General features: G+C 37.9%; 1 protein-coding gene across 3 annotated transcripts in view; it reads left to right on the top strand.

Annotated features, from left to right (window-relative positions):
- The window catches only part of ABI3BP (ABI family member 3 binding protein), a 260060-nt gene that overhangs the window by 154969 nt on the left and 91940 nt on the right, over window positions 1-13151 (top strand). Inside the window, exons 18-31 of one of the 3 annotated variants that reach the window (XM_024759292.1) lie at window positions 361-402; window positions 1241-1288; window positions 2250-2330; window positions 2775-2822; window positions 3902-3964; window positions 4080-4154; window positions 4845-4892; window positions 6392-6451; window positions 7259-7354; window positions 8678-8710; window positions 9513-9596; window positions 10565-10624; window positions 11433-11507; window positions 12689-12748. The exons of the other annotated variants lie outside the window; for them this stretch is intronic. Of the exons in view, the coding sequence (XP_024615060.1) occupies window positions 361-402; window positions 1241-1288; window positions 2250-2330; window positions 2775-2822; window positions 3902-3964; window positions 4080-4154; window positions 4845-4892; window positions 6392-6451; window positions 7259-7354; window positions 8678-8710; window positions 9513-9596; window positions 10565-10624; window positions 11433-11507; window positions 12689-12748 (873 nt within the window). The remainder of the gene's footprint in view (window positions 1-360; window positions 403-1240; window positions 1289-2249; window positions 2331-2774; window positions 2823-3901; window positions 3965-4079; window positions 4155-4844; window positions 4893-6391; window positions 6452-7258; window positions 7355-8677; window positions 8711-9512; window positions 9597-10564; window positions 10625-11432; window positions 11508-12688; window positions 12749-13151) is intronic. 3 annotated transcript variants of the gene reach the window in all.

Here is a 13151-nt window from a genome sequence, read left to right as displayed (position 1 = left end):
TCACAGGTCTGATGGGTCTGTTGCCTCTTCCCATTTTCTTGGGTGAAACCGACTGTCCTGCATGAAAATAAAATGGCAGGTGAACAACCTCTGAGAGGCTACACTGACTTCCTTTAATATCTCCTCAGGCACGAGGAGCAGTAGTGGGGAAAATAGCTAAAAATCAACAACAAAAATTAGAATTCTTTCTTCTGTTGTGGTTTGTGGAGAGGCTGCAGGCTGATTGAGCTTTATTTCATAAGCCAATAGAACCTGATGGTTCACCAATGAGAGAACACTTATTATGGTAAAGGACCTTTAATTTCTAGCTTAAATGGTGCTCATCAGCATCCCCTTTGATAATACTTGCTTTTATTGCAGCCCTGGAACCTGAGACTCCACCACCATCACAGCCGCCAATAGGTAATGAAGTTTGCTTTAGTGAGTGAAAAAGAATTCTCTTTCTTTCACACCCTCTATGTTCAACTTTGTGCTTAGCTTTGGCTTTTCAAAACATTATTTCTTTGTTGTCCTTCAGATCTTTCTTTCAGCCATTTTCACCAGAAGATAAACTCCCTGCCTGTGCTGAAGTGGAAGCTCTGAGACAGCCATGAAAGCCATACTGATTTTGATTTGTCACATTCCTTGCTGTCCCTCCTTGTATTTGAGCACCATGTCCTGAGCTTGTTTTAACCTGGTTATTTCCCATAGAGGACCATGGCCTCCCCAGGACATATTTGTGCTTTCACTTTTAGAGGTGTTTTTCTTACTTTCAAAACTCTAACATTTGCAGACTTTCTTGAAAAGCATTATGGTCTTTCCAGATCTAAATATCCTGATGTGTCACTAGGAAATTCATTAAATGAGAGAAATATAAAAATTCACCCCAGTCTATGTAGCTTCTTTTCCTTCAAGAGAGCAAAAGCTGTTCTGCTAGTGCTGTCTTAGCCAGTTATTCACATTTTCCTTCATAACATGAGTTGTTGGTTACTTTATTGCATTTACATCTTCCAAATGAGAGTCATGCCTTTTTTTTTTTCCATTTCTCTTTCCAAACTTAACTGACCAGCTGCGTTTTTGTTCATTTTGTCTAAAAACACAGGAATCTATTTACATAAAAAAGGAATTTCTTATATGGATAAAAGTTTCACCATTTATGATTGCTCGACTTAGTACTTAAAAATTAAGCATTTTTCATATTTTACTAAAGTTCATCATCTTTCCGTTGATTTTGATTCCTTCTTGATCATTTTTCGTGCAGTCTTAGAACCTGGAACACTGGGAACTAAACCTTCAACAACAACATTAGGTAATGCAGTGAGTGACCTACCTTTTTTTCCTTTTCCTGACTGCTGGCATCTTTATTAACAGGCTCACATTAATAGATTTGTTCATTAATGTCCATTTGTGTGTGTGTGTGTTCTCTATTCCTTTGGAGAAAAATTTTAAATCCTATAGTCTAAAAATTATATCTCATTCTTTAAAAGTTGCCTTCCCTGAAATAATTTGAGAATTCAAAGCCTTTTTGCACATGTTTCTGATTTACAGATTTTTTTTTTATTGGAGTATAATTGCTTTACAGTGTTGTGTTAGTTTCTGCTGTACACTGAAGTGAAGTAGCTATATATGTATCAGTATACATATATCCCCTCCCCCTTGGACCTCCCGCCCACCCCACCCCCCTTCCCACCCATCTAGGTCATCACAGAGCACCAAGCCGAGCTCCCTGTGTTGTACAGCAGCTTCCCACTAGCTATCTACTTTACACATAGTAGTGTATTTATGTCCGACCTAATCTCCCAATTCATCCCACCCTCCCTTTCCCCCACCCCACCCCATGTTGATTTGCAGATTTTTAAATGCTAAGCGAAAAACATTTCCTTTTGACTCTTAGGCCAAATAAATTTTAGTTTTTATCCCTAGTGACTTCTAAAAGTAACTTTTCTCATGTTCCTGTTAAACATATACCTTCAAAAATTTAATGAGACCGTCTTCTCCAAGCTGTACAAAGTTCTGAATTTTCCACCTCAAAATAGAATAGAGAGATCTTTTGAACAGTTATTTATAAATATTTGGCAAAAAATAAAATAAAAATCCATTATTCAAGACCTCATTTAACTGGGTAAATAATGATAGAAAGTGGCAAACAGGAGGATACATATCTGCAATAAATCAGAGGGCTTAAATGTGCTTCTAAGATACACGTAGTATTGATGGTCAGTTTGTGGGGCCACCTTTTGTGTATTAACTAGCTGATTTTCTTTCTTCAGCTCCACCAAAGACCAAACGACCAGGTCGTCGTCCCCGCCCTAAAACCACACCTAGTCCAGATGGGCCCAAGTCCAAACCTGGTAAATGTGATGTTCAGGGTTCCAATTAACATAGAAAGTGGAATATGGTAGTTTCTGATATAGTAGCTACCTACCGCCTAAATAGCTGGGCTTTAGGAACCAGTGTAATCGATTTCTATATTTAAGGATCTATACTTTCTAAATTCACATTTTATGAATACGTTTATATTTTTATTTGTAGTTATTAAGTATACACAGCAGTAAGCTGGGCCACTAAGTGGATCGTTAAAGTAGGGCACCGTAAAACTTTTACGTAAGATGCGTATTCATGGCAGATGAGATGTGGGAAAGCAATAGGGAGAAGAGGGGCAAATGGGAAAAATAAAAAGGAAAATCACATTCAAAAAAAGTACACGGTTTAAGTAAAGATGGAAGAGTAATGTTTCCTTCCTCAAGATGCCGCTTCTTGACATAATTAGTATTTTTGGTTTTTTGCCTCTGTAGCTCTGGAACCTGCTACGGTACACCCGGAGCCCTTGGTGCCCACAGTTGGTAATTCTGGTCTCCTCCAATTGCTTTCCCAGGTTGTCACTTTTGCTTTTCCTGCTCTCTGCCCAGGCATGACTGCAATTCTATACACAGTGTCACAGTTTTGTTCCATGCTTTCCCTCACCTTTCCTATCTGGGTCTGAAGAGCCTGAAGATAGGAAACTTCTAGAAGAATTCTGTATGCTAATTCAGGGAAAGTCCATGGTTTTGAACACAACTTCCTGGTTTTCCAGAAACCCTCTGTCCTCCCATGATGTGTCCTCGTGTAGAGAAAACCGTCGACTCTTTCTCAGGGACTTCCGTGCTCATCCTGGACTTGGCAAATGGCAATGTTCTATTCCCGCGTCGTGATTACCATTTCATTGCTTTACTCATTCAACTTGTAAGACTTTCCCTCTTAAACAGCTGCATGAAATAATGGCTCCTTCAGCTTTTCTGTTTCTCTGGGGAATTTTTTTGAGTATGTTTTGATAACCAAAGTCACACACACTGTTCTTTGTCTAGGGTCCAAGATAAAAATAGTATGGTCTTTGTAACTTGAGAATATTAAAAGTCTCCAGCTGGTTTTATTGTTGTCAGTCCTAATGCTGTTTTGATTATGATTATTTCATTATAATTTCTCAGCATTCACAATAAATCTATCACTGGTTTACTTTAGAAAATTCCAGAAATAAATAGCCATGTAACATGCTGTATAATTTCAAGTATCTATGGGTTACTTTCCTGATTTCCTACTAAGCAAGTTACAAATTTCTACCTTACTGTTTTTATACTGGGGAAAAGGAAAAAAAACCTATCCAGTAAGAAACAGAACTATTATACTTGTCATTTTAGAAATTACTTATACAGAAAAAAGTCTTCTTATAGTTCTCCTTACTTTTGTTGAGAGACACATTTTGAACATTTCCTGAAGGTTTTTTTCTTTCAGAAAAATCAGTAGGAACGGACACATTTCCCACCCTTCCCACCCCAGGAATTAATTTTGTTGTATATTCACTGAATTTATATAGTATCTTTGCTTGTGCATATGTGTCCTTAATTATTGACAGTTACAGCTGTGACCTTAATACTTTTTTCTTTAGTGTCGAAACCATCCGAAAGACCTAAAACTACACGTAGACCAGATGTACCTCAAATCCAGCCTGGTAATCTCTACTTTCAATGTCTTAATCTATAACTAGGAAAATGGTGTGTAAGTAGCGCTAATCTTGACATTCACAGCTCTGACATGACACTAATTATAGCACCTTTTTCCTTCAGATTCAAAATCACCAAAGCAATTACTTCCTAAGCCCAAAACCACAGCAAAACCAGATACGCCACCACCTAAATCCGGTAAACAATTTCCAGTGCTTCGGCTTAAGAAGCTTTTTCTCTGGGGATGTTGCTGAAGATGCTTACAGTTTGTCACATCATAAAAGCATAGAAACCCAAATACCATGGTTTTTTTGTTCGTTATCTTCTCAAAGTAGCCACACTTGTGTTTCATGTGTTAAATGAACAAATTAATGTTTGGGAAATTAATTTTATATCAGATTGTCTGACAGATTCCACTCTTAAAGCATTTTTAGGTTCTGTCTTCTCAGTTCGGGTTTGTAATGAATAGAAGCCTGGTTTTTCTGTATCTGGAGCATTTTTGAAAGTGATTTTAGCAGCTGCCACTAGGGAGGCTGACCCTGTGTTCTTCCTTTATAGGCACATGGAGATTGGCTTTCTCTAAAATACCTTATTGGCTCTTCAAATGGTACCTATGAACTAAGTGATTTTCTACTAAATAAGAAGATATTATATAATAGTTCTGAAAATTCAGTTGTTTTCCAAGTGACATTTTCTCCTAAGATGCCAATTAGTATAAAATTCTAATTTACTGAGAGCATCTCTCATAATAAGTCTCTCAAGGAGGCAATTTATATCAGCTTAGAATAAACCAAGTTCTGTGTCCTGTGAATTAAGCATCAATGAGCACCTAAAAGTCTAGCTTTCCTTAGTTTTGTTTCTTATATCTGTTTATTTTTTATGGTGCAGTCTTTGAGCCTGTTACATTTGAGAATGAAGTGCCCTCCACAACCATAGGTAACGATGGATGTCTTCCCTCTTGGTCAATGTTTCTCTGAACTTGCCCCTCTCATTTCCATCACTGTCTGTAGTCTCTTGTGTAAACAATTGTCATGCATCCTCGTTTTCATTCATTCCCCAAAATTGTTTACTATTTTCAACAAGGACCTTTTTAATATAATTAGGCATTCTTACAGCTGCCGCTCAGCTTACAATCCCTGAATGTTTTTTGTTCTTTGATCATCTTCAGAGATAGTCAGATTGCTTGCAGCACTTGATGTTGGCAAGAGTTACAGGTGCTTTCTCCATCCATCATTCAAACCAGGACATTTTTGAAATCTCTGCTTTTATGTATGTATAATTTATGATGTGGGAGAGGGACAATGAAAAAGCTGGTTGGGCCTTGAGAAAATACAAATTGTCTCTTTCTCGCAAAAGTCCTTTCTTCTTGATTCCATAATGTTAGAATGCAACTGGACCTTTCTGTTGATAAATCCGTCCTGTGGTGTTGAATTCCAAACAAAATGGGGATTTTCCTCTTTTGTTTGAAGGCAATCAGCTTTGAATATTGTTTTGTCCTGTGGTTCTCACTTTCTGTCTCTTCCGGATGCCATGTTTTCCTTTCGTTCAGAAGATGTTCTCAGATGTGGCTTAAACCAACTCTGTGCTATGTTATCTTGGACAGTCAGCAAAAGGCAATCTCCATATAAATGCTTACAGAGTTTTTGGTGGTACGATATTTTAATGTTACATTTAATCTTATGGACTTGAAAAATAGAGACACTATTTTAAAACCAAGGAGTCATAAGTCTTAATTTTATACCAATGTGTAATTCAATCATTTCAGAATATTAGAGAATTAGAGGAATCCTGTTTATTCAGACAAAAGTTGAATTATTACTTTTCAGACCTTTTTCTTAATCATCTCTGTTCCTCACTTGAATAGTTATCTCCCAAGTATCCATTTGAAATAAATGAATAAATAAGGACAAATTGTAGCAAAGAGTATCACCTTTATTGTGGAGAAAGGGCACAAGGTTATCTTTTGCATAACTGTCACAGATCTCCAATAATCAGACTGATTAAGAACATTTTTAAAAATTCTCACCACTACCACCATTTCTCAAAAAAATATATTAATAATGGTGGTGAAAACCTTTCAAATACTAACAGAAGTTTTCATAATAATTTTTCAGAGTAATTTAAAATACATATCAGACAGCTAAGAGATTTTTTTGGAGCCAAGTTTCCAATACAGCTGCAATCATATAATTAAACACCAAAAAACCTACTTTTCATTGGCCTCACAGGGATGCAAAGTGCAAGGGGTATGGCCGTTTTGTGAGATAAATGGGTACCAGAGTACAGCCAGTTATTACAGAACAAATACTCTTTTTCCAGAGTTCATAAATGCTTTTTAAACATTACAGGATTAAAAGGATTCATTTTCAAGATAATTTTGTTTCTTTTCCTATGTTTCTTAAACCTCCATCGTTTATTGTATTGCTTTTGGTCAGTTCCTGCCAGAGACATTGAACCTGTAACTCTGAGAACTGAGGCTCCTTGGACAACATTAGGTAATGACCTTTGATGTCTTCAGGCAAGAGCATTTTCTGTTCATGGTCCAGTCTATTCCATTACTATGTTGGTCAAAGGGTTTTCTCTTCTGTAAGATTTTTTCATCATCCCTTTTTGTCACTCAGCTATATTCTTTCATTTTGAGCATACTGAGGATGTTTAAAATAAGTCACTTGGTTAGAATATAAGCATCTATGAAGCTAGTGCAGAGTATCTATCACCCACATTATCCAGCTTTCTTAAAGCTTTACAGAGCCAGTGGTTCTGCTGAATTCCAAATGCAGTTAGGAGTCTCTGCCCTATAAACATCAGGTATAATTCTGTGGCCATCAAAAGAAAGTTGTTTTAAGATATTCCAGGCATTTTTATGGTCTACCAATGATTTTAAGAAATGAGATGTGTTTAGTCTAATAATGTTTAATGGGATGTGTGCCTAAACCAAGTCATTTCTAAATATAATCTCCCCAAAGCAGGTGAGCCTGTGTCCCTCTCTAATGCGATGTAGACATGCTGTGCTTCTGACGTCCCTTGGATCGGGGTTCTCTTTGAAAATCTGATACCAGCAATAACAGTAAAGTTTTCAGATAATTAAAATAATGTTATATGTTCTTTCTCAAAAGAACTGTCAGCAGACAACCCCCCACAACTTTTTTTTTGGCATATGGATGACAAAGAAAATTCCAAACCCCAGAGACAAATTTCTCAAGACTCCAGAAAATCTAGCAAAATTTTATAAAACCTAGAGCCGTGTGTCATCCTTTTTTTCTGGAGTCATAAGACAACATTAACCAGTTTCCTTTCTTCAGCTCCAAAAACATCACAAAGAACAAGAAAACGTCGTCCACGTCCACGTCCCAAACATAAAACCACGCCAAGCTCAGAGACACCTCAGGCCAAACTAGGTAAATATGTGGTACCTGTGGAACCTTGTTGGATGTGATACTGTGGTGGGAGTGTAACCCTGTGATCCTTCAGGATGGATGCCCAAGTTACAAGTGCTCTAGTCAATTCATGTGACTTCCTCACGCTACTTAGTATCTTCTTGGTACCTTGTATTTTATTTGCTTCTCTCACCATTCGATTACATTTTCTCTTTGATTCTGGCTCCGCAAAAACGTATCTAGTTGAGTATCTAGCCTATTTAGTTCAATTAGTCTCATATTTAATGAACTGCCACATTAGCATTTGTGAGGAATAGTTTAGAAATAACAAGGGACTTGGCTTCATTGAGGGAGGAAGCTGCTCTTGTGTGAAACCGTTCATATACGGATAGAAAGGAAAATGGGCAAAAGCAACATATTTATTGAGTTTTACCAACTGTTAGTTAATTCTTAGAGAAGTGAAAGATCCATGGGAGTGATAAGTGTCATGTGGACCTTGAAATGTGTATAGTTTGTAGATTTGTTGGAGGGATGAGCAGGAATAACAAACAGAAGCTGGAAGGTGCCATATGTGTGGATGACAGCAGAAGGATAGGACTTGGAAGTAGAACTTGATTGTGAGAAAGGAGAAGTGCAGTGTTTACTTGGCTGGTGCTCAGAAATTGTGGTCAGCAGTGCTACTTTTAGATGGGTCTGTGAAGAGGACCTGAGTGCCTGACTTCAATGCTTGGATGTGAGCCACTTGGCTGCAGCGTATCCTCCAGTCAGCCCTTTTCTGTCCTGATAACAGAGAGATGAACTGACAAGTTTTGTAGACTGAATGACCCTTTGTATCTTGCTCTTTTATATGGCTTTGTTTGGACAGAGGTCTTGGTCTTTTTCCAAAGTGGACTCTTAACAAAAAGGAGCGTTGTCTGTTTTGGTTATTCATTACCAATATCTGCTTAAATATATCAACAATTGCATCTATCATGACATAGATGTAATTGTTTGTTTTCCAGTATATTGTGTTATAAATTATACTTTCACATTCTTTCCTTACAGTTGTTAACCGTAATGTTTTTAGACAGATGCCTAAAGATTTTTCTAAGCAGAGTTTTCCATTATATTATCAGATGATATAAAAAGCAATACTTGTAGGTAACCATGTAGGGATGATAAGGGTATAACCGTTTCATGATATCATGTATCTTTGTACCCTCACCTTGGAACTTTGAAAATTTTGCTTTCTGGCCGTAGAACCACACTACCCTAGTGAAGTTCATTTTCAAGAGAGTTTGGTGACTTTTCTTATGTGTTTAACAATTCTTTTTTTTAATTGCTTTCGATCATTTCTTGCTACAGACCTTGAACCTGTTACTACTGGGACATCTTTAGGTAATGATCCTGTACATCCTTCAGCAAGTGCTTTCTTTACTTGTTGTCAGACTTATCTATGTTCTGTAGAGACAATGATGTCATAATTTATTGTCATCCTATTGCTGTGTTCATCTTAAAATATAAAAGGCTTTCTTTCTAACATTAATGTGTATAAACTTTAATTCAACACATCTGTTTGCTGCATCTCCCAGCTTTGTAATTGCATCGTGTCAATCTGAGTCTCTGTTTAAATAGTACTGTTTGTCAGAGCTGGGGGCTAAATGTGATTCTCCATATATTCTTTATTTAGACCACCAATATAGTGTCAATTATGATACCATGAAGTTTCTTTAAGCATCTTACTTTCTATATTTCAAGTTCTACATAACTTTTTTTTTTTGCTTTATTGATTTTGCACCTAATATTGTGTAGTGATTTTAGTAAATTACCAAGTGGAAAATTTGCCCAAGACTAGTTGTTTTAAATTATAAGTGAATAGTATAGGATGGTTTGAACTTCTCTCATGCTTTCACAGTTTAGCGTGATTTCTCATTAGGGACGCTTTCAAGAAAATGATAGTCCCTCATCTTCATTTCTTAAGCATAATTGTAATATAATTTTTAATCTCTAGAGAAGTCTCAATTATGAAAGAAAACCTGTTAATATATTCAAGAATAAAATTTCAAACCAAAGTAACAAAGGTGTCTCCACTCAAAAGAGCTCTGGCCGGTTTTAGAAGGCTTGGAGCCCGGTTATATCATCCTATTCAGAGGTAATGGAGTCACCAGCACTATAATGATCCTAACTTTTCTCCCTTCAGCTCTAACAACAACAAAGAGACCCCGTCGTCCACGTCCCAAACCTAAAACCACGCCCCGTCCAGAAGTACCTCAGGCCACACTGGGTAAATATGCCGTTTCTGGTTTAAGGAATCCAAGCATTCTACCCCAGCTGGGACCCTGAGTTCTGTGCACATAATCGGTACATGCCTTATATATCTCTTAAGAGTAAACACTATTCTTCTTATTAATCCCTTCTATATCCCCATAACCATATTAGCACCTGTGAGACAAATCAGAAGTAGGAATTATGCTTTATTTCCCAAACATTTTGTACTGTAGTTGTAAACAAAAGCTGTTCCTGCATAAACAGGTAGAAAATAACATAGGGCAGCATGTTTATACAAATGTAAAATAATTTCTGAAATAGTACAAATGATATATGCTAGAAATATAGTAAATATTTGGAGCAGGAAAAGATCCAGGATAATTAGGGGAAAGAATCAGTGCAGAATTCGGATAAGTGAAGGGTTGAGGGAACAAAGGCTGATAAACAGGGAATGTGCTGAAGGAAGCTGGTGACCAGACAGAGGATGACTTGCTGATAACACTCCTGTTGAATGGGCCTCTATAGGATGAAATAAAGGGGACTGGGATGTCTACTCGAGACCTTAAGTTTGATCCAGTGAGCTTCACTGATCCTTACTTCTACACAGGACCATGCTTTTTCTATTCTTAGAACTGAAGATGCTTAGTTTAATATGATACCACAAACTGAGAGGTTGTTCCTCACCTTATTATATTAAATGCCACTCTCTTCACTAAGGACTTAGCGAGTATGGTCTCAGCTTCTTTGTGGCTCTCTGTTCTATGTGTGGTGGGGAGACCCTAGGGTGAAGCCCTACTCCCCACCGCCTCTACCTCTCACCTCCCACCCCTATAGTTCCTGCCTCTTGGTTTTAAACTTTTGTGTAATCCATCCTTGCCCTTCCCTTTTCCCCTTCGAAGCATTATTTTTACTGTTAAGATGAATTTTCTGACATTTCATGCACTCACAAAAATCTCTTTGATTTCTTTTCTTACTTTTGATCAGTTCCTGCCACAATCCCTGAACCAGTTACTCTTAGGACCGAGGCTCCAGGGACGACCGTAGGTAATGACACGTTATGTCCGTAAGCATCTGCTCCTACTCATTTCAGGCCCATTTCGCCACTGTCGTAACCACAAGACTCTGTGTCATCCTCTGTTGTCATTCAATTACTTCCTAATATATCGAAGAGTATTAAAACAACTCATTTGTTATTCAAAGAATCAAGTATGAACTTAGCTTATACATATCTGTAAGGCAATGCGTTTGAATTTGTGGCATCTCATCCCTATGTAACCTTTTAATCACATTCTGTGTTACTGAGTTTCAGACACAGTCAATGGGGGTTAGGGGTGGGCGTGTCTGTCCTTGATCCAAACTGAGTACGGTGTCACAGCCATTATGGTGTGACGTAATTCTTATGCAGATCTAAATTCCTATATTTTTTACTACATGCACGATTTTGTTTTTATTTTGCCATTTTAGATAATGATAGTCTTTTTTCAGTAAGGAGTGAAATAGAAAATATGTCCAAGGCTAGTAAATTGAAGTTACCAGCACCATCATTAGTGTAAAGTCACCCTACCCCTTTCCCACCATCACAATAATTCAGTAGGTTTTTGGAAATTTTTTCATTCCAAAATCCCTTCTGAGAATATCCTTGATATATCAACTCAGGTTTCTGTGTGATTTTTGTTTTTCACAGTAATATAAGTGATAAAAAGAGGCAATCATCAAATACGGACAAATGTTTCAAACTCAAAAGAAAAATTTCCTGCAATTCAAGAAATTATAACAACTATAATCCTATCCACATCTTCTGGAACTAAAAACACTCTATTAACCTGAAGTTTTTTTCCTTTATCCCCCAAAGTGCCTCAGCGAACTCATCATCCACATCCCAAATCTAAAACCACACGGAATCCTGAAACACCTCAGACTGAACTGGGTAAATGTGTAGATCCTGGTTGAGGAATCCTGCAGCCCATCCCTGTGAGGTCTAGAGAAAGTGAAGGGGCAAGTCAGGGCCAGCGGCCACTTTCACTCCAGAGCAGGCAACCAGAACACAGTCGGACAGGTCTTAGGGGGTAGCCAAATTCCTTCCCCTTTGTGAATTAGAATCTTCTCTCTAAATGTCTATTTCATTGGCTTCTCATTCAATTCTATCCATCCTTTATATATTGAATGTGTGTAGTGGACTGAAACAGCTATAGGTCAAACATATATTTGGGCGAATAGACTGTTTCTTGGTAACTATTAAAGTTGTATAAGTCATAGTACAGATCTAAGGCAGGAGTTAGCAAATATTTTCTATAAAGGGCAAGATAGTAAATATTTGGGGCTTTGTGGCCTCAATAATCTCTGATGTATAGTTCTCTTTTTTCCCTTTTTTTTTTTAACAATCACTTAAAAATGGAAATGGGCTATATGAAAACAAGCCATGGGCAACGTTTGGCCTATGGGCCATAGTTTGTGAACCCCTGGTTTAAAGAAACAGTCAGGGTGGGCCAGAATAGTTAGGAAGGGCTTGAGCATTGAAATCACTATAGATTTGGATGGCTGGGGCGCGAGAAGGTGGGGTGAAGAAGTTCAGAAGACAGGACCTGTGTGGAGGCCAGCGAGAGGAGACAGAGGCTTCTCGGACCAGTGAAGGCTGTCAGCTTCTAGGTGCTGATCAGAGCATTTTATTGAAGCTGCTGTAGCTAAATGGGCTCAAAGGACCAGCTGAAAAGGAATTTTTACTCTTGGACTTAGGAGTTTGGGTTTCATGTAAGAATCATCACTATCCATACATGGTAGGCTTTCCCGGGCATGAGACAGAAGGATACAGCTGAACCACAGGCTGAATGGCTGCCCTTTATCTTGCTCTCTTAAGTACCCCAGTTGGGCAAAGCTTGTTGTCTCTTTCCAAAGATGAGTTTCTAGCAAGATGGGGAGGGTCTACTTTGGCACATTACCTAGACTAGGATCATCACAGAATGAGAAACTTCAGGGACACTTCTCAGGGACAGTTATCTGAGTACAGAGACAATCCTTCCTGAGTGATAAACTGGTACCCGAGTGCAGACACACCGTATCCCTCTAAGACTGTATAAATGTTTAACATTTTTTATTATTATTTTTGGTCAGTTCCTGCCACAGTCCTTGAAGCAGTTGCTCCTATCAAAGAGGCTCCAGGGACAGCATTCGGTAATGCCACTTTCTGACCTTCAGCAAGCACTTTTTCTGCTCAGTGTCAAACTTCTGCCCATTCCCCTCTGTTGCCATTTAGTTACATTCTTTGTCTTGTGAGTTAAATGTGCATAAAGCAAGTTACTTCTTATTCTAAAGAGAGTCATCCCTGGATCTAGTTTGGGATATCTTCCTGCCCTGTAACTTAGTTAAAATTTTTTTCAAGCCAGTTTGCTTTTAGCTCAACCAGAGTTCTCTGTTAAGGTAAATTTCATGTATTTATAAGAGTGCCTGATCCTGATCTATGCTAACCAGGCTGTGACAGTGAAGTTTCTTTATACATCCTTTATACACCTGCCATTTTTATCTGCCTTTTTTTTTTTTTTTTTTTTTTTTTGGGGACGGGGGGCCTCCCCCTGTT

Source organism: Neophocaena asiaeorientalis, unplaced genomic scaffold, assembly GCF_003031525.2.
Source record: "Neophocaena asiaeorientalis asiaeorientalis breed wild unplaced genomic scaffold, Neophocaena_asiaeorientalis_V1.1 scaffold197, whole genome shotgun sequence".
In the NCBI taxonomy this organism is placed as follows: domain Eukaryota; kingdom Metazoa; phylum Chordata; class Mammalia; order Artiodactyla; family Phocoenidae; genus Neophocaena; species Neophocaena asiaeorientalis.
This window is presented reverse-complemented; position numbering and strand designations above follow the sequence as displayed.